Source organism: Lissotriton vulgaris, chromosome 3_1, assembly GCF_964263255.1.
Source record: "Lissotriton vulgaris chromosome 3_1, aLisVul1.2, whole genome shotgun sequence".
Taxonomy (NCBI): Eukaryota; Metazoa; Chordata; class Amphibia; order Caudata; family Salamandridae; genus Lissotriton; species Lissotriton vulgaris.
The window spans coordinates 544284092-544310992 of record NC_141689.1 but is presented as its reverse complement, the minus strand read 5'-3'; the positions used below and the strand labels follow the sequence as shown (position 1 = coordinate 544310992).

Sequence of the window (26901 nt, the reverse complement as noted above, 5' to 3'; positions counted from 1 at the left end):
ACTACCCCCCTTCCTGGTCCCACCCTTAGGGCTGGACCTAGTCATGTACCCACCCCTTTCTTTAGGATAAAGGCGGGAGCGGGGACCCTTCCAAATTAGATCATCTTTGAATCAAGAACTACTTTCTACGAAAGGACATTCGAGACTCTTCTCAAGATTTCTCCCTTGTGACTAAGGAGTAGTCACCCTGCATCAGCGGGCACCATCTAAGAACTCTGCGGTTTGCTGCAAGTCCTTCCTCAAGGAATCCGACGGCCCAGCTCGACGAGAACCGGCTTCCCTGACACCTCTGACCTCTACCCACGTCATCAGCTCAGCTGTGGTCTGTGGGTGCGACGAGACCTCGAGGGACCGGCCATCATCAAAACCTGCACGCTCTTAACCAGCACGACCATCGAAGTAATTCCCTGGTGAGTGCTCTGGGGTCCGAGAAGCCCCGACCCTGAGCCGCTCCAGCATCGAAGTGCAGTCTCCCAGCATCTCCACGATCTGCGTGGGGCCCTTCTGCTCGCTGCTCAACACGTTGTCCGGTCACTAGCCGCTGGCTTGTGCCCTCCTGTGACGACATCCGACAACCATCGCTGCTGGTCTGGTTGCTCCAGACTGGCCTTCGCTTCTATCTTTGAGAGAAGCACCCCGGACCCTCCTGGTCCCCTCAAGACGCCATTTTAGGCCCACCACGTGGCCCTGAAATCTGCCAAGGCTTGTTGCCCCAATCCTGGGCCCAGCGACGCCGACAGCATCATCCTTCGTGGGACAGCTCGCACCTCCATCCGGGTCGCCGACAACGCCTCCTGGTCCGTGAGACTGCAGAGCCTAGCGTTGCCCACTCACCTAGTCGAGGTGACGGCCAACCGGTGCCCTCCTGGTACCCTCTGACTACTGGCTAGTAGTACGAACTTGGACCCCTCTGCTTTCAGGTGTCAACGATCTCTGATCCAGGCTTGGATCTCTACGAACTATTCATCACTGGTCGCCGGCCAGCAACTCCTTTTCTTCCGGCTCCTGGCTCGTCAGCGAAGACCCCGACGCCTGTAAGACTTGTGCAGCCGCAGCCCTCGTGGCTAGGTAACTCGGCATTTCGGTGCCTGCATAGCCTCTTTACTCTAGGGTCCTGAGTCCCTCGCTTCCGACTTGCCTTATCGGGTCCGCCCGAGACCTCTAAACTTTCCGTGTCCTCGGACACTTGTTTTAATTGTGCACTTGAAGTATTTTCCTAAGAGATTTGGTTGTGCTTAGTACCCTGTCCTCATAAAGAGTACAGGGCTGTTGTGAATCTTAATAAATATCCTGTTTATTTTCATAACACTTGTGTGGTGTCCTTTCACTTGGTGTTCAAGGGGTACATGTGTGGTAAACAGCTGGCTTAACACGCCCTCTCGAGTCTTTAGCCTTAGACTGCTCGTATCCACGCTACTAGGATAGCGGGTCTATAGGTTGACTTACAACCAATCATCATAAGGGTCGTTTGGAACGATACATAGCGGTCGCTAGAATAGCGAACGCTGCATATCGGGCCAACTTCTCACAATATGTACCAACCACGGTCAGCTTTTGATTAAGGTTATGTTATTATGAGTCATCACAGGTATATTGGGTTTTGCCTGGCATCTATTGGTTTTGCCATGACACCTATTGGTTTTGCCATGACACATGGAGATTCATCCTGGGCTTTTGAGGCTGTATTTGGGTCTTTAAGGCTATGTCTAGGCTTGTTATGGTTTTCATAGACAGATTATGGTTGACATATGAAGTCAATGGCCAGGGTATGAGCCTGTGTCTGAGCATTCAAAGCTATTGTTAAGAGAATGATGGCTGTATTTTGTCTATAATGGCTGTTCTCTTATTCTATGATGGTTCTTCTCCTAGTCTATGATGGCTATTCTCTTGGTCTTTGATGGTTATTCTCCTAGTCTATGCTGCTGTCTTTTTGTGGAAGATCCCCTGGAACTTAATCACCACACCCTAGAGAATGTTGTTGATAACTAAAGCACAATTTTATGTACTTTAATATACTTTTGTTTCTCAATATCATATGTTGTAGGTTTTCCTTTTATTAATTTACGTGATGTCACTTTTGTTAATGACACCAGGGTCAATGATTGATTGCTTTTGATGAAATCACCAGGGTCAAAGGTCAAGTGATGTCCCTTCCTGCGAGGTCACTAGAGTCAAAGGCAAAGTGATGTCACTTCTGCTACCTCAGGCATTTTAGTGAATCGACGTCCATGGTTTTACCACCTGTCTGACTCCGACTGCCTCTGTCACCCCAAAAGGTGCTGTCCAGGTGTCTGTTCTCCTCCCTACTGTCTCTCCCCTCCATGCATCCACTCTCCTACCCATGTTGCAACTCGCCCCGTACCACCCAACAAATCCCCTCCCGTTCTTGCTTCCTATCCTCCCCCTCCCACCTGTTGTCGCTTGTTTTTAGGTCGAGCCTGGGCAGTGCATGCGCTGCTCTGCGAGGCATGCTGTGCTGAGGTAGGGGCTTGAAGCTCCGCCCACATTTTTCATTGGCTTGTGTTGTTGTGCACTGTAAACTGTGGCTGTTCATTGGTCAAAAGGCTTAGTAGTGCCTCCTTGATACTGCCTGGTCTCATTTTGTAACCTCCCATGGCAAAACCCCCGTTACGTGTTGTTGCTTGCTAGGCTTTAATTACAGCCTCCGAGCACTATTTTCTCAAATAGCTTTGTCCTGCCTGCTGTTGGAGGCAGGACATGCTCTATCCCAAAGCTTTTTAAAATGTTATATAGCACACATTTGCAATTTAATAGGTATCGCATTTGCAAGAGTTTAAGCTATTGGCATTGTAAATGACAATGGCTTTTATTTATCGGTTTTAAATACAACTCCTCAATAAAAGGCATTGTCATTTGCAATGCCAATAGCTCAACCTCTAATAAATGTGAGACCTATTGCATTGCAAATGCTTGTTATCTTAGTTCTATGTGCGAGCAATTAGGAGTCTCTTTTGCTTCCATGGACTTAACGGGCTTCGGCACACCAGCCACACAATAAACTGGAGATTACAAAGTGACTGGAAAAGAGAAACCAGAAATAACACAGAGGGAACGAGTGCAAAAGGAAATTGCTTTTGTGACATTCCTAGTTGACCTGTAAATAAAGAAATGATTATGTTTCCAATTGTAAGGGTATTGGCGCTCCATGTATAACAGAGGCAATAAAAGTGTACAGATTGAGCTTCCCCTTACCAGAAGCGCCCAGTGTTTTCCGTCCATCTCAGGGACGCATACTGGAATAATTGGCGGATCCATAAAACAATGGTGGTTGGTGGAGAGCGAAAATGGCCACTTTAAAGACATTCTTTCCTCTTCAACGCTGCAAAGCCCAGCAGACAAGCGCTTTGGGGTAATGTGTCTAATGCCCCGCTGACGACTTCTTTATTGCGCTGATTGCATGTGTTTAGAATGAGAATAGAATACAAAGAGCAGAGATTTAGTAAGTGCCAAAGGTGGAACGAACTGTATGGGCACTGAAGGGGCGCTGCAAAGATATGCACAGCTCGTATTTAATCAGTTTCTCAGCATTGTGGAAAGTTAAAAGTTTAGCAACTTTTACTAACCATTGTTACAAAATGCAAAACAATTATCGACAAAGCCAACAGATTTCACTGAGGCAAAATCTATTGGCTTTGCCAATGCTTGTTGTAGAAGTAATTAGCGCGCAATTAGCATTGAGCTGTAAATTAATCTAGGACATCTCAAGCATACCCCATTCAAAGGAAAATAGTCCAGGAAGACAATAAATGCATCACGAGAAATTTGAATCCGAAATTGTTCTTCAAAAGTGTCCTCTTCATATGAAAAAAATGCATGGCAAATAAGATTAAGCAAAACGCAAGCAATATAGAAAATACAAACATAAAAGAACCTCGAGGACAATCACTCGGGAACAGGAAACTAAAATACTGTTCAAAATGGGAGGCCAGACAAAATTCTACTAAGTAAAAGAACAAGAAAAAATGCAAAGAATTGAGCTATATTAAAAAAAAAAAGCTAATTTCAGAGTTTGAAAACATACAGTCTGCATTCAAATGGATATTTTTGCAGTTTTCCACTGAACAGCCGATGTTCTATCATTTGTATGCATTTCGTAGAGAGTTTTGTTTGCACCAGAGTGTGTGCTTCTCAGCGACTTCAGAATGTGGATTGTCAGCGATGCTTAAGAAACATACAAAGTCACTCCAGTATCACTTTTCATCTCTGCCGCTGGAAACTTCATGTTTCTAGTTATGAATTTCATTAATTATGTTTTTGCTCATTCATACATCACCTTTGGAACATTTTAGCCGAATTCAACACCAGAGGTAGTTTGTTTTTCTCTGTGTATGGAAAAGTCAGTTGAGGTTTGTGGCCCTATTGTTTTTTATGTTCGTAATTTCTTTTATCTTCTCAATCTGTTTTGTTTTTCTTGTTTGAACAAAATGCCATTCTTTTCGGTTGCCATGGTGTAGCCATTCGGAGCTCCTGGTCAGCCTAGGGGACAATTACTTTGAAATAAATTTGAAGGGAAAGTGCATTATTAATAATAGAAGAGCTGACATATCCTATTGACCTACTGCCAACGCCTGCCACTTATGGGGTTTGCGTTTCGCAGTCCTTGGAATGAACAGCTGCTTCCATGCCCATCTAAAGTCGTTGTTTTGTTCTTTACGTTCATATTTCGTCCTCTGATGGAATATTGCCTCTGTTCCTATGACATTTGAGTGCCTGAATCAATGAGTCAATTACCTTTACAAATTTTTGCACCTGACGGGCAGCATGCACAGCTTACAATGTATATTTTAAATTAAATTGAGGGCTCACGACACACAATAGAGAGATAGCGAAGACTCTGGATGACGCACATTACACTACTCTCAGAAGACTGTACCTAGGTATTCCCAATCAAGTGTAAACATTCAAGAGTAGCCAGCATCCACCTTGTCCAAAACAGTTATATAAAAACGTAAAATATGCACCCAATATTTCTACCTTCCTATTGCTGCCTCTCCGGTCTGCAGAGTGATAGAAAGGTGAAATAGAAATTACATTTTCCATCCTGGAGTAAATCAATAGTGTTGTTCTTCCGGGTTCCTCTGCCCTACAACACTGTTAATAAAGAGAACATCTTCAGCTTGGTTGTTTGTAACAGTATAGAAGGCTATTGTAGTTGTTCGGTCTTTAGTATCCTTGCTCAGTTTTTTAATTTCCCTATAACCTTTGGTGCATACTTTTTATTTGCCAATATGTGGTGCCATGAAAACTCCACCAGTGACGTTGCCGAAGTCTTCTCCCTGGTAGCTTTGAGTGGTAGCTGTCCCTTTTACAGATGCCTAGTTAGAAATTGCTTTGGTCCCCTGATTTCAGTTGTGCTGTTACTTCTGTCTTAGACTAGACATTCTTACTTAAAACTCTATTTGTTAGAAGATAAATCCCAAATGTATTCGGTGTTTCAAATTATTGAAGGTTTCAGGTGTACAAATGCAGCTGTATTCTCCAGTACGCCCTGGCCAACATGCTCAGAAACCTTAAGATAGAGATCTATTTTGAACCCGCTCATTGGCTCCCAGAATTTCCCTTTCATCTACTTTCATGTAAAAGGTGTGATGGTTAAGCCAGACTCCATGCAAACCCTTAGAATAACAAGCCCCTTACTTGCCTTGGCTAGAAAGAAGTGAGTGTGCTCCCTTCCTGGCCTCTGGGGCCTACAACTGTTTGAGTTCCTAGTGAGGTCACTTGTAATTTAGCCCGACCATCCCCTTTTCACCCTAAGTCAGCGGAAATCTCACTTGCATGCATGTTTTTGTGTAGTGCAAATCCAGCTGATGAGCAGTGGAGTACTATATATTGTTATACTGTTAAATTACACAATTGCATTTCTCATATTAACATTTCTAGATACATCGAGATTGTGGTTTTTCAGGAAGTATTAAATTACATGTGATTCCCAGGTCCAGAGTCCACAGAATAGCCACTGGATCACATCTCCTCAACTAAAGTTCCTCGTCTTGATTCCAAGGCGTGTTCTCCAGGTACTTCTGTGACTGTACACAGTAGTGCTAACTGGTACGTGGTGAACGTAAGCTTGATCATGTAAAGGATGGTTCACAGTCCAACACAAAGCAAACCTTTGAGACTTTGGCCCTTGTAAATGAACAGCATCCTCTTCCTTGCCTCTTTCATTGCCTCCTAAGTCTAGCTGAGAGTGTTCACCAGTCTACACCTAGGAGCGCTCAAAGGAGAACCAAGCACATTTTTCCTAAACCACTTTTTTAACTGGATGAAAGGCGTGGCAGGATAGTTGTGTACTTAAGAGTGAGACCTCACTGAGAGGAATCCATTCTTTTGAACATACGAATGTGTGGAAATGACTCATTTAATTAGGTTTGTATTGACAAGCTACATGTTCTCCCTGCTGCTGTATATTTTAGAAATGTAGCATGCATAGCAGTATGACTGGGTGAAACGAGCAGTGGTAGAAGGCCTAGTGGCTGTCCATTCCAGGCACTCAAGGTCATCTTTCTTAAATGGCAAGGGCTCAGACAGTGTATGCTGTGTTAAGAAGACATAAGTCACTGAGCCACAGCAGCCATGTCAGACAAAACTGGTCGGTGTGCAGCATGTGCGTTGCAGGTTTCTGGACTCAACAGTAGATAGGAAGAGTCTATGTAATGAATGAATGAATGAGATATTTGTAGAGCACGAACAGTTGTTCAAATCCAGGCATCCCAGTGCAGGAGAACAAGGGTCTTCTGAGAGGAGGTAAAACTAAGGAGTACCTAAAATGCATTAAACAGCCACGTTTAAATGTGCTTGTGGAAATGAACAACCAATGGAGTACCACAAAGTTCACACAGTAGATTGTTCCTGAGCTTGGCTACCTGAATTCTAAAAGATCTCCCGCTACGTCTGGCCATGACAATACGGGGCTTGACCATCAGATTGGCCAAAGAAGAGTGCAGAATCCATGGAAGAATATAGGTTTGAATCAGAGTATGCAAAAAAGAGAGCCATATTTCTCTCTGGCTTTGTATGTAATAACCAGAGATTTCAAATGAATTTTCTTAAATAGAGGAAGTCAGAAAAATCTGCTAAGCTAAGAAGAAATCTACTGTCGTGAGATGTTCAAAATCGGGTGGGCTGCTGCTTTTTATACCAATTGAAGTCCCCTGATCAAATATTTTGCAGCCGCCAGATAAAGAGGATTGGCATAATCAGGCCTAGATGCCAGGAGAACTTGTACCACATCTTTGTGAGTGGAAGATGGTAAAGTGTCTAATACTTTTCTGATAGAGCAGGTGGTTAAAGCAGTAAGTTAAAACTGCTGAAATCTGAGTGCCCTATTGCTGAAGGTCACCAAGTGTGAGACCAATTAGATTGGGACTTACGGAAAACACGGATTTCAGTGTTCTCCCCATTGAGTTGCTGACAGCTTTTCTTAATCCACCTCAATAAGGCAGACTTACTTGGCGCAAATTTTCTTTCAGAACGATGTTTCGTCTTCTGCTTCATGTATCTGTTATATTTGAAAATAACACAATTTTTTTGTCTACATGATTTTTAAAAAGTGCACAAATTAAATTATAGTAACTTTGACCATCTATTGCTGTAAGACCTCTATATATTGAGACACCATAGTGATTGGTATTGTGTTAGGCGGAAGTCCTTTTACTTTGACTTTTTCCCACATTTATAGCAAAGTATTTATAAGAGTAAATACAGAGTACTAAAAAGTTGTTTCATGTTTCCGTTATTTTGTTTTTTAGATTGGTGTTTGGCTTGATATTTGTCTTTTACATTTTTTCGGTACAGCTCAAAGTGTAATCTGATACGTTGTTAATGGTGTCTATAAAGCAACTGACTTGGTGATCTATCTAGATTTAAGAACACTAGAATGTACGGATTATCCATTGCCTTAAACTTCAGGGAGACTCCATGAGAGCCATATTAATGTATCTTTTACCCCTTTACTATGGAGTCAAGTCACTTAAGGAAGTGATTTGAATGCAAGTCAGTTTAGCTGCGAGGGTACTAAGTAGAACAAATTGATTATGCCTCGAACATATTCTTATTTTTTACATTTGAAAAGAAAAGCAAACATCACCTTGACCCATTCCTTAATTTAAGCTTCCAAATACTGTAGAAAAAATAAAAAATTTTTAATCTTGTGCAAAAATATACATAATGTTACCAAGACTAAGAATGGAATAAAAACTGCCCAGAGCATATTTTCTAGATCTTAGTTTTTTCAGTTTTGTATGAAAACCTCTTTCGTACTAAGGACTGGGACTACAGCTGGTACATGTTGCAAAATACATTCAGGGTTTTGAAAGCCTACGTTTCCAGAAATCTCAAATACTAATTCATAATATGAAGATTTGCATACTTTTTCCCCAACTAAAAATGCCTCCTGCATAAGCTTTGTATGATGGATATTCAGCAGTCGTAGGCTGGGCCAGGAATCTATAAGAGTCCCCAGTGGAGCAGCGTTAAGACGGTCAACACGCTCTATGCTGTTACTTTGTAGGTATTTACTAACTTTCTAGATGTAAGTTTACACCTATTTTATGCATTTATGTTTACAAGAACATTTAGACCCTGGCAATAGAGCAAATACTGGCTCAAACATGACTTGTCTTCCTGTTCAGACTAATGCTTACGTAGACCAGCGTGCAAATTCTGTTTGTGCTTCTGCTTTGCACCAGATTTCAGATGCCTGCAAGTGTGAACGCAAATAGAGGGACTATATGAAAATAAAATGTTCAGCGTTAACACAATCTGAAGTTTGTTAATTTTCGTTATTTTGCTTGGATTCTCCCTTGTTTTTACTACTATTCTGCCTGGGTACTCGTCGCCTTACCTGCACTTAATTTCTGGAAAGCGCACCGCCGTTTGGCGGGTCCGGGTCCCGGGGTTGGACTCTTGTGGGCGCCATCTTGGCTTGGGTTAGTGGAAATTTAGGCGGGCGCCATCTTGGAGCGTCCCGACGCTCGAGCTCTTCATTGCGTCGCCTACTTAAGGCGGACTCGCTTTTCTTTCACTCAGATTAGGTGCTGCATTAGCGCAGGTCGCGCTGCCAGTGCGCTGTGTTTTTAAAATTACCAGTTTTGTATTTTCGTTATTTTGCTTGGATTCTCCCTTGTTTTTACTACTATTCTGCCTGGGTACTCGTCCCCTTACCTGCACTTAATTTCTGGAAAGCGCACCGCCGTTTGGCGGGTCCGGGTCCCGGGGTTGGACTCTTGTGGGCGCCATCTTGGCTTGGGTTAGTGGAAATTTAGGCGGGCGCCATCTTGGAGCGTCCCGATGCTCGAGCTCTTCATTGCGACGCCTACTTAAAGTCGTCCTCTCCCGCGCAGCGGTACCGCGCAGTGGGACGCCGTCGCTTAGCCGGAGTCGTGCCAGAGTCCTGCCCGTCTGCGCTCGTCCGCGTCGAGGAAGCGTGAGCGGGGCCTGGACTCTGGCATTTAGTCATCATACCATCATGCAGAATACCTTGACGCTCAGGTACAATCGCGCCGCTCTGCTTTCTATTAGAGAGAGGCTCACGGTGTGTGTTCATGATCCTGTGCACCCGTTGTCGGGTCCTTATGACTGTGCCTGTGGCAGTTTGTCACTTGATACCCCGTCTGGGGTGCGCTCTGTGGAAAGGAATGCCCCTAATACACGTACTAATATCTCTGAGCGTGTACTTAGCATCTGGAGTCTGAACGTGAGATCATTGGTCAAGCACCATCAGTCCTTACGTGACATGATCGAAAAGGACTCTCCTGACCTCATCTTCCTCACTGAGACTTGACTTCAGGATGCGGACAATGCAATAATCAATCTGGCATTCCCTTCCAACTACACAGTGTTCACTATTAACCGCACTTCTAGAGGGGGTGGCATAGCTATGGTGATAAAATCTTGCTTCCCGGCTGAATGGAAAGCTCTCGATTTACCAGCGTGTGAGAGCGCTTCTTTTAAGGTAGCCTTCAGTCATCAGTTTACACTTAGCGGTATGCTTATCTACCGCCCGCCAGGGAACGACACTGTCTTCAAGGCCGCTCTTGCTGACGTGGTCAGCTCTTTAGCTCCGAGATGTGCTAATTTTAACATCGTAGGCGATCTCAATATCCATTTTGATCAGGGGTCATTAGCACCTATTAATACCTTGCTAGCGGACCTTGAAGCCATGCAAATGGTCCAACTAGTTACCTCCCCTACCCACACAGGAGGTCATATCCTTGACCCCTTCTTTACCACACTGGAGCGGGCTAGGGTCTCTGACCCGATGGTGGTAGGTTGGACTGATCATCTGCTGGTTAAAGTTTCATGTCCTATAGATGACCCACAATTTAAACCTGTGGACAGACTGATCCTTAAAAGAAATTGGCATAAGCTCAAACTGGAGGAGTTTTATAAGATCTTGGAGGCGCAGCCCCTGGGCAATCTGCTGAATGTGGAACAAGGATACGAGCAGTTTTGTAACTGGGTCCTAGCCGCCCTTGACTCTCTTATACCGATGCGCTGGTCGAAATGCCATGCTAAAGTTACCAGCCCATGGTATAATGATACTCTTGCCGAGCTTAAAAGAACGTGCCGGCAAGCTGAGAGGGCGTGGAGGAAATCCTTTGATCCCACCTTGAAATCTTTGTATTTTGCCCAGCTCAAGATCTATCACAGGGCAATCTGTCAAACCCGGGCCGCACACTATGCTTTCGAGTTTCAGAATAGCCCCAACCCGTCTAAATTCATCTTTAAGGTTCTCAAAGACCTTATGGGGAAACGGGCCACCTCGGTGGAAATCTGCACGGACTCTCACTGTGAAAGTCTGGCATCCTTTTTTGTGGAGAAAGTGCATGCGATCTACCGAGGATTTACGTCATCTGTGCCCGATGCTGAGCAAACTGGTGTGATAGCTACGGTTCATGAAACTCTGTCCTCCCTGCCAGTAATGTCTGACGAGGTCTTCAATACTCTGAGCCTCAAAATTAAATCCGGTTCTCCATTAGATCCGCTGAAGCCAGAGTTATTCAGACTTCTCCCTCCCCTATGTCGTGAGCCTATACTGGATCTGATCAATCTATCGCTCACATCGGGTGTGGTCCCTTCTTCCTGGAAGCAGGCAGCGGTCAGCCCAATTTTAAAGAAGCCTAACCTTGACCCCCTACTACCAGAAAACTACCGTCCCATCTCCCTCCTGCCCTGGACCGCCAAGGTCACTGAGGCACACGTGAACTCCATCTTGTCCACCCACCTTTCTCGAAATAACATTCTAGACCAGAGCCAGAATGGTTTTCGTGCACAACATAGCACCGAAACTGCACTGCTCTTTATGACCGAGCACTTGCGAACGGTGCTGGATGCTGGGCAGACAGCGGCGCTCCTCCTGTTAGATTTGAGCGCCGCGTTTGACACGGTGTCTCACGACATTCTGATACGGCGCTTGGAGGGAGTGGGAATTGAGGGGACTGCTCTCCAATGGTTTCGCTCTTTCCTCTCGGACCGGTTTTTTAAAGTGGCTATTCCACCTTGTCAGTCCTCTTTCCATCCACTGGGGCTGGGGGTTCCGCAGGGCTCTGCGTTGAGCCCCACTTTGTTCAACCTATATGTGAAACCGCTGGCTGCAGTCGTCAGACAATGTGGCCTAACCATGACATCGTATGCCGACGACACGCAGCTGGCGGTGACACTCAGCGGTGATCCCGAGGTGAACGCTCCCAGATTCCGTGTAGGACTCATAGCCGTGGCAAATTGGATGCGAACTAACTGTCTGCAGTTAAATGCCAAAAAAACCGAGGTCCTGATCTTAGGAAAGCAGGCGGAGCTCTGGGGAGACCAGTGGTGGCCTCCAGAATTGGGGGTGACTCCCATCCCAGCTGCCGAAGTTAAGAACTTGGGGGTCTGGCTGGATCCTACACTCTCCTTCACCAGCCACACGAAGAAGGTTTCAGCTACCTGTTATGGTATTCTGCGAGGGCTGAGACCGGTCCTCAAATTCTTCGACCCCCCTACTCGGCAACTGGTGGTCCAAGCCTCCATTCTTTCTCGGCTGGACTATGGGAGTGCGCTGCTGCTCGGAGTAATTCAGGCGGAGGCTACTAGATTGCAAAGGGTGCAGAATGCCGCGGCGCGAGCCATCGTTGGCCTTCCTAGACAGTGCTCTGTCTCTGCAGTTTTGACCTCTCTCCACCTCTCTCCACTGGCTGCCGGTCAGACAGAGAATTAAATTTAAGGCTCTCTGCCTGACATTTAAAATCTTGAAGCTTTCCTCTCCTCCAGCCCTCGCTAAGCTTGTTTCCTCCTATGTTCCTACGCGGTCTCTTAGATCGGAATCTCTCCATCTGGCGGTCAATACACGGTTTAGACTGAGTAGGATGGGAGGTCGCTCCTTTAGAGTATTAGCGGCAGGATTATGGAATTCTCTCCCTGTCCATATTCGAGCCTTGAACAGCCTTACTTCCTATAGGCGCGCCATAAAAACTTTTTTGTTCCCAATCGCTGACTGATTCCTTCCTCTCCTTCCCAGCATCGATTTGTTGTGTTGTGGTACCTGATCAGGCGCCGGGACGCCCCTTGGCTGGGGCAGCTGCACGCCTTATAAAAACTACTAACATAACATAACATAACATCAGATTTTTGTGTATATATTTGGGGATGTTTGGAAACCCTCAAATGCGTGGAGCTCTGTGCAAATCGTAGGTGCACATCTAACATTCGTCCTAGGTGCCTATTTTCGCAAATCTCTGAATCAAACGTACTAATACTACTTGCGGCGGGACATAACTTTGGCAGCAGAAGGTGTCTTTGGCCCCCCACAGACTTATCAGGCCGTAGGGGACTTTAACCCCCCCCCCCACCTCAACACGTGCAATGAGGTGTGCCTGCAGAGTCATCCCAGGAGGGGGCGGACACCTTACTACACGCTGAAAAGTGCCTCCTGCAATCTCGCAGCCTGGGACATAACTTTGGCAGCGAAAGGGGTCTTTTGTCCCCACGGACTCACTCAGGCCCGTCTTTTGCCCTTCATCGCCGGAAGAGGCTGGGCTGGGCCTCCCCCTTTGGCCCTTGTATTTCATCTTAAGTGGTGTGTGTCTTCTACTGAGGGTTAAGCCTACATTTGACCCTACTATATAAAATATAAAATGTAAGCTTCCAGGTGAGAAAACGGGGCACCACCCTTGATTCTTTTTTGGCATGCGTTGTGGGGGTTGTTGCAAAGAAATCAATTTAGCAGAAAGGCACTTATCTTTGGAGATGGGTGAGATGGGCGAGCCCCCTCTGAGATTTCAGGAAACACCTAAAGGGCTGGGCAACATGGAGGCCCCTTCCATCCCAATAAACCCTATGATTGAGGTAGTTGCTCCTAATCTGCACCCCCTGCAAACATAACACCCATATCTGAACGACCCCCTCGAGGGTGGGACCCGATGAAGAAAACAGAATCAAGCAAGCAGCTAGGCATGTTAATGCTAAAACGCTGAGTGCCTCTAGCAACCGATTTGCTCAGTCACCTTTACCTAACCTGGCCAAACCTTTTAATTTTGGAAGCCCAGACCCTGAGCCCAACCTGAATTTGGATTACATCTTGAGTACATTTCAAGACATAATGACTGCCAGCTCATCTCCGATTCTGGACAGGTTTAGCAAACTGGAAGTCAGTGTCCCAGCTTTTGAACTTGCATAATAGCACCAAAATATCGTAGGGCCTCCAACCCAAGACCCAGATGGGGCAATTGCTCTTCCACGCACTTTGCCTCTGCTATAGCCTATCGCCTACATCAGGATGAATAATCTACTACTGGTCTTCCCGACTTCTGCAACACCTTTCCTTCCTTCTATTAACAAAAGGGGCACGGCAAGGGGGCTATTGTGTGAGGCACTTTAAGGGGCTATAGAACTCTACTTGACGAATCAGCAAAAGCCACACTGAGGCTGCTACTCTGCCCCAACCTGGTCAGCCTCGATCTTTTCCCTGACTGTTGTCCCTATGTGGCCATATTGACCAGCTGCAATCAAGAGGACCACATCAGCTAGTTGAAGAACAAGGGTTTTCACTGGTTGTCTCGAAATACTGACTTGAAGATTAATTAGTTCAGTTACATTTTATTTGTTAGAAGGGTTGGTTGGGTGGGTGCGTCACCTAAAAATAAAAGCAGATTTTGTATTGTAGTTGGCTGCAAAAACCCGGACCTTGCTAAATGATTAATCAACTGTGGCACTAACTTTAGCTGGGTGGATGCAGGAACAGGCATAGGCATTGTTCCATTGGAGTTTTTTATAAACATTTTATCCCCCCTTGCCAAAACCAGCACGAGGTGGAGGTTTTTATCAAAATAGGGTAGTGGAACTGAGCAAAACTATTGTTCCAGTCAGGAACAGGTTTCATCCTCCTTCAGCTCTTGAAAGCACTGATTGACGTTTGGGTTATGAGGACTTCTATCTAGAGAGCCCAAGCATAGATTTCCCAAGAAGCATATGGGTGTAGTAAAGATGGGAAGGCTGGTGTGGGCTCCCAAGCTATGACAACCACAATGCTACCTGAGCATGACTTACTTTCCCCTGCCTGTACTCTCACTGCCAGTGACTCACATATTATGTGCACTGAGTCCTTTGTCCACTTGCATGCATCCCACTGACCCTATCCAAGTGCAGCCTGGCATCCCACCCTCCCCAGAGCCTGGCATTGTTCTCAAAGAGTTGGAACACCATTTTCTACTACTGTCATCAAACTTTGCAGGCCTGAAGGGCAAAATGATGGACCCCAAGTGGGGGTCGTTCATTAACTCGCATGATATCCTCATTCTACAGGAAGCATGGGCCGTGAAACAACAATTCGGATTAGGGTACTCCAACTTTAGCATTAAAGCTACCCCATCTAAAGCAGGCCGCCCTTCTGGTGGCCTCATTGTATGGATCATGAGCATACCAGATTTAATTATTAAGAAGCTGGGCATTCACAGCAATGATATCCTGGGCCTCTCTCTGATGGGTGGACATGTCTGCAATGTTGATTGCTTCAATGTTTCTTTTATGTGTTTTATTTGGTGTTGGTTTTGGAAAGGAATCCTATCTTCAAAAAAATTATTATAAAATGTCGATTGGACTTTAATTCTACAGTATTACGTCAGTCAAGGAGAGACCAAGAAGTGATGTGATCTCAGAAAGAGGGATATTGCAGAAAAATGGGGATGTTATTGATACCCCCAGCAGAAGCATGGTGCCCACCCTGGAGGCTGAGAGGGTATTATAGACCAATATGGGTGTGGGGAGACCGGGACAGGTACCATAACCTTGTATGAATACAGAATGTTATTGCTGGAAAAGTATTGTAATATTACCATGGAGGACCTACATGCCAACCTCAGCCCTTCGGATATTGGAGCTATGCTTTAGCTCCCCCGTATAGGTTACATGCTTGGCTCACATATTAGTGATTAACTGTAGGCACACGTCAAGTAGGATTGATCACAAGGAAGTATATCCATGCACACGTTTATGGAGTTGCTGTAGGGAAATTGAATAAAGTCATTGACATTTGTTGATAAAGACAAAAAGTTCTTTCCAGTTAGTCATTTGTTGGAGCGGCCTGCGTGCCCTTTCAGCACCTGTGCACTACAGTGTCTGATGGTAGTGTGGGAAATTAATTTATTTTGCAAAATTATTTTTTATATATATTTATATTTATATTTATTTTGTGCTTGAGAAATCTATTGTTTTTAATATGTACTTAAAACTGACTTACATCCCACCTCCTCTCTTTCCGGGATTCTCATTGGTGCCTGTGTGTGCCACTTACCTTTCCTCCATTTCTATTGGCTGTAGCATATATTCCTGCATTTATCAATGCTTGTTCCTTGTCTGCATCTCTTATCGGTTTCCCGCGCCAGAAATACTGTTAACATCCACTTTGGTGGAACTATATTTTCATAATGGTTTGCCTTTTACTCTTGCCGCATATTTACATAACAATCTATCACCCGGGGAGATTAACCCCTCCCATGCTGGTGACGTACCCCAGCCGTCATGCCCCGCGGTGGGCGTGTGCTGATGACTGCTGGGGTTCGTCACGGCCCGCCCTGTTCTTTTGTTTACCGCACAGCAGTAAAATCGCGGCCGCAGCGAAGGGGTTAAGGGATTTGCTTAGGATCACAGAATGTTGTGTGGCGCCGTCGAGACTCGAACTGGGAATCCCGCTCTTGAGTCAGCAGCTCTGTCCACTACACCACATCCTCTCCACTCCGTGTGATTTGTCAGGGAGCTCTTTCCTTCTTCCGGACGATGATTGATGAAAACAACTCTTTATTCATTATACAATCGAAACTGATGCATTACCAAGCTTGTTTATTCGGTTCTTGTTATTATGAATTTGCTAATGCTGTGGCCACTTCATTTCTTACATGCACATTTTATTATTACATTTCAAAATTAATTTAGCTTCTGATTATAGCTTTTTAATTTCTTTAATGCTGCAATGATTAATTTGTCATTTAAATACATCTATAAACTAAAAACTGAAGGAAACTTAGTTGATTTGGAGCCTACGCTTAGGGATTGGTTACATCTCTCTACAACAGCGCCATGAAACCTACAGGTGTACACGTGCTCTATAAATGGTTGTTAACATAACATAACCTCAACAATAGCAAACGTCTATAATGTCCTATTACTGCTTGGGAACAATTTTCTCCTGTGAAATGTATAGTAATCTAACATAATGAAAAGGTTTGGTAGTCCATAGTGAAATAATTTAAAAAATATGCAGTAAACTTGTTTTTTATTCTGCTGCAAAATGCAATAACACAATTATTCATTTGAAAGCAGCAAAACTACTACAGTAGCTAAGTTCAAAAACATCAACGCATGTTTTTTTTCTTTATTTTCCATCCATATGTGCATGGTGTATTTTTGTATGTGCACGGGTGACTGGTGGTGCCGGACACTTCCAGCCAGTTATGCCTTTTTAGTAAACAAAATGTAGTTCTGGTTTTACTACTTCATCAATGGACTTAAAAAGCCTGCTGGCCACATTCTTTTGGCTGAAACCCATGAATAATTAAGGCTCCTGCACGTGACATGGGACCACTTGGCTTCTATGCAGGTGTTCATGTGTGCATGAATTTGTGTGCCTGTACATTTGTACTGTCCATGTGGGGTGCCTGTGTATATGTCGTTCGTGCATATAGGTTCTTCAATATGTGCTGGTCTCTATGTGCATTGGAAGGCTGGCTGGACCTGTTTGTGTACACACTATACAACAGACAATCCAACTGGTTTTGTCAATGCAAGATATTTTATGTTAGCAAATACTTGGGGTGTGTGCAGAAGAGGGTCTAAGAGTGAAAGGCAACATTTGGTCATCAGGACGAGTCTTTATTACGATTACATGTTTAATTAATTCACCTTTCTTCCATTTACAGGGAACTCACTTTGTGCAGTTATGCTGTCAAAGAAATATCCCCCTTCTTTTCTTACAAAACATAACAGGTGGGTATAAATATCTTTACGGAATGAATTTACTGCACAGCCAGCTTCGTGTTGCCTTAGTTTAGACAGACACATAGCCACTGTTACTGCTTTCAGACTAATATTAATGGAACCAATCAGGGGCGGTCTTAGGCATGTGCAAGCTGTGCACCTGCACAGGGTCGCCAAATCCCAGGGGCCGCCACGCCAATGTATATCCTTAATATAATAATCCCCTGAAGATGAATATGTATTTGCGTGGTGGCCCCTGGCTGGGATTTGGCGGCCTGGGCCTCTGTTTCACTTCCAAACACCCTGACACCCCCCCACCCCCTTTTCACTGGCCTCGGCGACTGCGTTCCTCCGGTGGGCCCCTACCTACACTCCCTGCCCAAGGCCGCCATGAGCCTAGAGCCGTCCCTGAACCAATTCAGATTTAAAATTTAGTATGAGCTGAATTGGGGGACAGGTCCGCTTTTTAATGGCAAGGTTTTGTCACGTTAGTTTTTTGTTCCGAACAGTATATTCTTATAAGCAAATTCTGTAGCCCTACTAGTTCGAGCAAAGTAATGGAACCAATGGGAAAATTGTGCGATTCCTAATAACCCCAAAATGGAAGTAAACATCCGAAAAACTATTCTGTGGCACCAGTGATCATGCTTGTGAGGCATTGAATGCGGTACAAAAGGGGGTGGTGATGGATGGAGCATCTGAATCAATCAAACACTCACACCCAGTCACAAGATCTGGGTTTAATCCATCACCGTTCTTTAGCCCACTCTGCCACCCCAGTTCAGACATGGCTATATGCAAATCAGTCTGGCCCTGTGCCTCATGGGAACAGTCCAGCCCGAACTGCCAAGCCATGTCTTCCCTGGACCGGAAACAAGCTTCCGAGGACCGGTTTCTGGCATTCCAGCCGTCTTCAGCCCGGCTTGCTTGAATCCAGTGGCAAAGTGAGCAAGGGACTCACGTCTGAGCACACCCTGCCACACTTATGGTGGCCAAAAGCGGTACAAAAGGGGGTGGTGATGGACGGAGCACACAGTTCGTGAAGCACATACACTGTAGATCATCAGTCCAAAGACTCGTTGTATCAGAATCGACTTCCTTTTGACATGGTTCGGCTGATCAGGAGTACCATGCTACTCGCCAAAAAAGCGCTTCAACAACCCATCATGGGTAACAAGCGCTATATAAATGCAAACCTTTTTCCCTCTTCTATATCTCCGCTATCCTTCTGACTCCAAATTACTGACTAACTTATCCACCACTCAAATTACTTTCATACTTCCCTTTACTAATTCAACAAAAATCCTTTTATGGGTTCAGGAGTAGCGTGCCACACGCCAAAGAAGCGCACTGACACCTCGTCAGGTGTAGTAAGCGATATATAAATGCAATTATAATACAATACAATACAATACAATACTGTGGGACAGCACACTTTCTCGGCTGAGTCTCCTGAGAGTGAGGTAGACCTGTCGTGTCACCTGTAGCGGTTAACCTGCTGCCGGTCTGAAAGGGTACATTTCTAGATCATTTCCTATTGTCTTCTAGTGACATTATGAAATGCTCCAGACTATGGCAAACTAGAGCATGTAATACTTTCCGTCCATCTGTTTCTCTTAATCCTCCTCTGTCTAATCCATTTGGCATGGCTTGAACGCGAGTGTGTTTTTGATAAGGGTGTAGTTTGTTGCATGATTTTTAAGATTTTGTGGGTACTGTACAACAAAGCGCTCCAAATGGTTCAGATGTACTTCTAATTTTCATCCTGTAATTGTGTTTTCATCTTTTATTTATTTTTATTTTCTAGAGCCTTTCACAATATGCAACTTTTATTGTTCTTTTGTATGGCCTTTGGGCTGAGACAAATAGTAGTAGTAGTAATAGTAGTAGTAGTAAGCAAAGGTCTATGAATTGTGTAACGGCTTTGAATTGTATGCTTTGTTGTGCTTAGAATCACATCTTCCGTCATGAAATATAGAAATGGCAATGCTTTGTTGGGAAACTATGCTTTCCAGTGCGTGAATTTGGGCCCCCTACCACCTCATATTTACTAACCACTCTGGGATGTAGTTGATGGTTGTCCGAGCAAGCTGTTGCTTAACTGAGATTCAGTAATCAGTTCAGAGGCGTTACACTGTCATTGATAAGTGAGAAAATACATTATTTTGTACCTCTGCACACCTGTTTGGCTCCAGGAAAAGTTGACCGGGCCCATCTAGACAATGCTTCAGGAGCACGAAATAGGGGCAGAAAGAGGGTCTCATGTTGCCTCCCTTTTGGGGAACTTTTAATAGTTTATTTTCTGACCTTAGCACCTTGGTGGATGGACAAGTATCTTTAAATGGGCTCTATATGAGAAATCGTTCTAGAAGATCTATGTATTGAGAAGATCACAAACTCCTGCTTAAAAAAAAATCCAGCTAACTTGTATATATCCTCGCACTGACTGACACCACTGCAGTCCCCATTTGATTCCCCAACAAATGAGTCCAAAGCATTTGACAATGTGGACTCATCCTTCTGTTCATGAGAGGGACACAACACAGACCCACTTTATACTGAACCTTAATCCCAACAAACACACACTTCTTGGTCATACAAAACCCAACTCTACCCTCAACGTACTCCTAACAGACCCCTTTCCATCACCACCTACCCAATATTTAACCCTCTCTCATATCAAGCCCCAACAATACCCTCCTCCTTTTTCTACCAAAAACACACAACCAAACAATCCTTACACTCCACTGAACCACACGTATTACTTCTTCCTGCTACCAAATCTAACACAAACACTCATAACCCTTGTCAATCCCCTCACACATAACATACGCCCCTCTTCAACACACATCACCAATTCCTTACTACTCCTCTCCCACTCAACAACAGTACATTACATTCAAGTCATTTACAGAAATTCACTACATCAATATTTCATCTTACTACTCCACATAAAACATAGCACACACATCAATACATCAAAATCTCACACCCCCAGACAACTTCGTACTATTTTTCATCACAAAACTAGAAACACCTCCTCCCACTCTCATGACCACACAAATAATAGATTCTAAACCATCTTTACTCCCAAATCTTCTGTCTTCAAGAATACCTACCACAAATACCCCAACACAACAACGCTCACTCACCCGCCTCTCATCCATTGCACAATTTAGACCCTTAAAACATGACCCACATACTCTACCACCATCCACCCTTAATCCATACACCTTCCACCATAAGCAGATGCAACAAAATAAACTGCATGCCCTTCTTCAAAACTTCACATCTCCTTGTCTATTACGCAACTCTACAAAAACAACACAGCTCACAAACTCTCTCAACCACCATCTTCACCACCACACACACAGACCTAACAAAATTCCTTCTAAACCTCCTCAATGATTATTACACTATAGAAAAACAACATGATGGCTATCTTCATAAAGTTAAAACTGACGCTAATAATGCATATGTTACAATTTCAAAGAGTACTACTCACTCCTCTAGCAAACAATGTAATACTACCACCAAAATACAATCTCTACACTGCCTGCTAGTAAATACTTGATCACCACATTTATTATTTACTCACTGACACACAACCTGAATTTACTTTTCATAACTGAATTTTGGTTGGGAGATGACATGGCTCCAGTGTTGCATGAAGCTTTTCATTCAGGCTATCAAGCTGTCACACAAAATTGCATAGGCAAAAGATGAGGTGGACTATCTGTTAAATTCAAGGAAACAATAAATCTCACCAAAGCTGACGTCATTTCCATACAAGGTTGTGAGGCCCTCATGTCAAGACGCAACCCTACACCAACTTTTCATTACAGATCACCACCTAGCAATGCAACATTTCCAAACATGTTTGTAGACTCAGTTTCAAAACTAATGACACTACACTCCAACCTATGCATCCTTGATGACCTAAACATATGGCTTGACAAACTCAATATGCCTCATCTTAAAACCTACAACATATCGTCCAAAAACCCACATACATAGCTGGACATATCCTGGATGTCATTGTTGCCAATCCAGAACTCGTTACCTTTCATAGTATTACTCCTGTCACATGGCCAGACCACCTGGGAGCATTCCAACACAAAACACCATAAATCAACATACTTAAGGAGTAGTTCCGTAGTTCTTGGGTCCGTGGTTCGGTGGTTCTGAACCCATGCACTAAAGGTTGTCGGATATAGACGATTTTGGTATTAGCGGAACGCAAATCACGAGTGCGGTGTGTACGAGTGTTTTCATAATAATCGATCAATGAGAACACTACGTGTTCAGGGATTTCGTTTGAACCCTCGGGTTCCAATTTGTGTACGGCAGCCATTTTGTGTGGTTGCCCTCACATAGGCCGATGACTGTGGCCGAACGAGTCCTTGGGACACATACACCTTAGCTGACTCTTGTTTGACCTGGCCGAACTGGCTCCCTTGCCCGAGGCTGACCTCGTTGAGTCAGTTCCTTGTTAAGCAGCTGGCCAGATAAAGATCAAAGACCAGGACATAGCTGAGCTTATGGTACACTGCACCCACCCTTCTTTCTTGCTTCTCATCTGTTTCTGTTCCTTCCTTTATGGCTTAATCACTGATTTGGGTTGAGGTTTTATGATGGGTTTGTCCGGCCTGATCGAACAGTATATTGGAATGTGCTTGGTCATTTCTGGTGGGCCGGACAACGGAAAGTGGGATTGTCGTCATGCGCTACTTTCAAAATGTCACGTTCTGATTGGTTGTTTTGTATGTAACCGATGCTAGCCTGGAAAGTGATTTTTGGCATAAAAGACCATGCTCCGCTCATTGAATTTGTGCAGTCTCTAGCGAACCACCCTTGTTGTGCTTTGTAGACCTCTGTTCCTGGTTGCAGCCAATAAACTTTGGTCTTTGACATCAAGAAGTGTCCCGTGTCTCTGTTTGCCGAGGCAGGGGAATCCGAAGACATCGAGCGTTATCCCTGGCGCTGCTGAGTTCTAAAACCCGGTTTTTCAAAGGCAACTATATATGCATCGACTGATCGACCATGGAACAAACTCAATTTTGAATACTTAGACACACAAATAACTTCCAACACAAATCTAGACACAATAAATTCCATACAAAAACTTTGAGTCACTTCAGTAGGTGTTTGATATCCTAATACTACTAAACTCAACAAAACAGGACAAACGAAAACAAGCACCTTGAAGGAATACAGAACTGAAAATGATAAAACAAATGTCAAAGCCTCAATGCACCTGGCTCAAAACAAATAGTAATCAAGACATACTTCACCTACAGAACCTTAACGGAATATACAAGTCAACAAGTAAAAGAGCTAAATAAAGGGAAAAAAGGCACTATGCAGACAGATTTCAAAATGCTAAATGTGCAAATAAAGATTTGTTTTAATTCTCACAGAATTTTGTAAACCTAAATGCACAGAAGGAACTCATCCCATGACTCAAGAATTTACTAACAAAGTGGCAAATCATTACTTAACCAAAGCAGACATGTAGTACTCCGATTTTAAACAAAGTAAAACCACCAGCACCACCCGTTTCCAACAATTCCCTTCAGGAGTAGGCTATCCCAGCCTCTGCATTCCTTCAAATAACTATTACAATGTGTATTTATTGATCTGGTCAAAGCAAGTAAGCCAGCAGGCTGCCCTTCTGATCCTTGTCCACTACAAATCTTCACAAACATTCTTTTAACCACCTCTGCTGCCACACCAGTAAGAAAAATCATCAATAATTCATTAACTACAGGAATCATTCTAGAAAATTTAAAGGCATACATACACCGATTATTAGAAAAGAAACCTGGACATGTATGAGTCAGACAACTATAGACCGATTGCAAATGGACAAAAAGCAGTTAGACTCGTCCTTGGCATCCCCCAACACGAACACATCAGCCAACATCTACGGAACCTCCACTGGCTCTCCATCGAGAAAAGGGTCACGTGCAAGATACTCACCCACACCTACAAATGCCTACCCAACACAGGATCCCAATACCTCAACGAGAGAATCACCTTCCACGCACCCAACAGAAACCTCCGATCCGTCAACCTTGCCCTCTCAGAAATACCATGCACCCACAGAGCCAGAACACAGGTAAGAGCCTTCTAAGTCGCGGCCAAGACCTGGAACAAGCTCCCTATCAACATCATTCGCGCCAACTCTCTGATCTCCTGCAGGAAGAGCTCTCAAGACCTGGCTCTTTGTCTGAACGGAACTGCTGCTCCCAACACCCTCCCCCCCCCCCCCCCCCCCCCCAGCGCTTTGAGACCCTCACAGGTGAGTAGTGCACTTTACAATTCCCCTGATTGACCTTTGTTTGACAATCTAATAGAAAAATCAGCATTTGGCAAGATGTCACATTTTATTGAAGATGACTCCATACTTTCCGACTTCCAAGCAGGATTCCATCCAGGAAGAAGCATTGAATCTGCCCTCATCGCCATGTGGGATGACCTTACAAACACAGTAAACCGGAACGGGTTGTTGCACTACTTCTCTTGGACATTCTAGCTGCCTTCGACACAGTAGACCACAACACTGTAATCCAAAGATTCTAAAAAGCAGGCATATAGGGGAATGCTCTCCACTGGATCACATCCTAACTTCAAAACAGGACAAATGTCATCCATACTCCCCCTTTCTCATCCAAACCACACTTCACAAAAGCTGGGGTACCTCAAGGCTCTATCATCTCACCCATGCTTTTAAACATTTACAAAGTAGTCATTACTGGTAATGATCAATGAATTTCAGCTCACATGCTAGAACTATGCATATGACAAACAAATACTTCTTAAACTGGAAATCCCCAAAGACATTGGAAACTCAAAAATCTTCAGTTGTCTGAGCCGTTGATAATTGAATGACATTAGACCATCTCAAATTGAATGCTTAAAAAACTGAAATACTCACATGCAGTGATTGGAAAAATGATTACCCACTCTGCGCCTGGCCTGACCATCTGGAACCACCTCCTAAAGTATCTAAGGAAGTAAGAAACCTTGGAATTACCATAGACTTAAAAATATCAATGAATGGACAAGTTGGCTAGATCAAGCTTCATTACTGCAACGATTTTGCAAAACATCTTACAAACACCTTGGATTCCCACAGAAGGTCCAGGCCACAATCTCTCTTGTTCTGCCTAAACTTGATAATGCCAATGGGCTCTATCACGGATCATCTTTGTCAACTATGAAAAAACAATAACAAATTCAGAACTCTGCTGCCAGTCTACTCTTACATGTAAAACCACAAGCCCACATCTCCCCTGCCTTGCGGGGCCCACGTTGTTTACCGGTTGCTAGAAGATCCTCCACCTTCAAGCTGCTTAGTATCATCCACTAAGCAATACATGGAACAGGATCACTTTTTCTGAGGAATAAAATCACCAAATACGTACATCAAAGAAACCTCTGCTCAAGTTTGGCATCTCACCTCAAAACAGCAGCATACAAGCAAAAACATAAGTGGTACATCTTTTTCTGTTCAAGCAGCGAAACTATGAAATTCATTACTCCAAACATAGGGGGCACAGATAACTATCTTATCTTCAGAACACTACTGAAGAGCTGGCTCTTTCCTACATGACCACCACACTCAAACACAAATGTACAGCAAATGCCTGAGCATGTAAATATGTATAATGATATTATATTAATGTATTTCGTTGTACAATAATGTATCCTACTTATTGTTAAAATAATTTATAGATATTCTTTAGGTCTGCTTTACAAATGTATGTATTGCTTATGCTTACAAACATATTTAAATATAAATGTATACAATATTGTGTGCTTAACATGTATATAGGTCACTGCATAGTTTTCATATAAGTTATTTGATTAAATGCTTATGAGTCTGTTTATTTTATTTATCTATCACCATATGTAAATATGATCTGAACAATTGTTACTATGTGCTTCACTATTGAAAAATTGAGGAGAACATAACATTTTATATGTGTGTGTGTGTGTATTTATATATAGATATATATAATTACACACACACACACACACAGATTGACTTTTATGTATAAACACCTGAAAGTTTGATTTTCTGTCTAACCATACTTACAAATAGTTAACTTTATGCAATGCAATTTTATATCACTTTATTATTTTCCTTTATACACGTATACCCTTTCTATGTAGTTATGCATTGTGAGAAGTTGGCCTGATATGTAGTGTTTCCAATTCTGGAACCACTTGGTATCAGTCCAAACAAACCCCAAAGATGTCTGGTTGTAAGTCAACCTTGTTAGACAAGCTATCCTAGTGGTAGCATGGACTAGGCAGCCTTAAAGGCTTAACTTAAGAGGTCGTGTTAAGCGAGCTGTTTTACCACATACAATCCTGTAATCAAATGAAAGGACACCACACAAGTATATATTATAAAAATATATGTATTTATTTCTAAATTACTCCCCAGTACTCTTTATGAGGAAAGGGGCACAAGCGTTAAATCAAAAGCACAGTAAAACATATAAAGTTGCACAATTATGGATGAGGGCGGGTGGCCACTCAGACCATATACTAAAAAAGTGGTATAAGTAACACTTATCGAACAGTGGTTAGGCCTAGGGCCTAGAGATTCGCTGGGAGCAGTCAGGACTTGCAATGATGAAGTCGGGAGTAGCCCACAGGAGACGGGTGCAGCACGGAAAGTGCGGCGCGCACCAATGCAATGTCAATGGTGCGTAAAAGTTAGTTAAAGTGAATTAAAAGATACTTCCGCTGAACCTAGAAACACAAAACTTTAGACACAGACCCTAGAGGTGTGTACCAGTGTGGGAACACCGGCGTTGCAATGTTACCTCACCCACAGGCCGTGGGTGCACAGGGTCGAAGTGGCGTCGGGTTCTGACACGCAGGTTCTTGGTGCTTGAAGCTGTTGCAGCTGCAGGCGATGTGAAGCAGAAGTGTCCGGTGCGATCCAAGGGTGGATCGAAGTAGAGAAGTACCTGAAAGCAGAGGGGACAGAGTCTGGGTCACTCAGCAGTGACCAGGGTGGAACCAGGACGGAACCAGGCAATGTCGGGCGCAATCAGGCGGTTGTCGATAGGCTTCTCTCCGCTGTCACGTGGGCTCTGGGGCATCTGCGACGTCCAGGAGCAGGTCACGATCTGTCCCACGTAGGCTCTCGCCGTCAGCACCGTCGGCTTCAAGATTGCAGCAAACAGCACTTGGCAAAAGAAATCCACGCGGAACCGGGAGATTGCTTATCACTTGAACCAGGAGGGTCAGAGTGGGGGCTCCTTTTCACAGGAGCTGGTGCAGATCTGGAGCAACCAGAAAAGCGAGTCGTATTTCAAGTTTCGTCTGCACAGGGGCCACAAGCCAGCTGGCAAGTGACCGGGCCAACGCGTCGAGCCCACACAAGCAGAAGGGCCCCACGCAGCACTCGTC

At 44.1% G+C, this 26901-nt stretch overlaps 1 protein-coding gene and 1 pseudogene across 1 annotated transcript in view; both read left to right on the top strand.

Annotated features, from left to right (window-relative positions):
- The window catches only part of MCCC2 (methylcrotonyl-CoA carboxylase subunit 2), a 264869-nt gene that overhangs the window by 194231 nt on the left and 43737 nt on the right, over positions 1-26901 (top strand). Inside the window, exon 13 of the mRNA XM_086960805.1 lies at positions 17409-17475. Within this exon, the coding sequence (XP_086816931.1) occupies positions 17409-17475 (67 nt within the window). The remainder of the gene's footprint in view (positions 1-17408; positions 17476-26901) is intronic.
- LOC147726763 (uncharacterized) lies at positions 9488-15141 on the top strand (annotated as a pseudogene).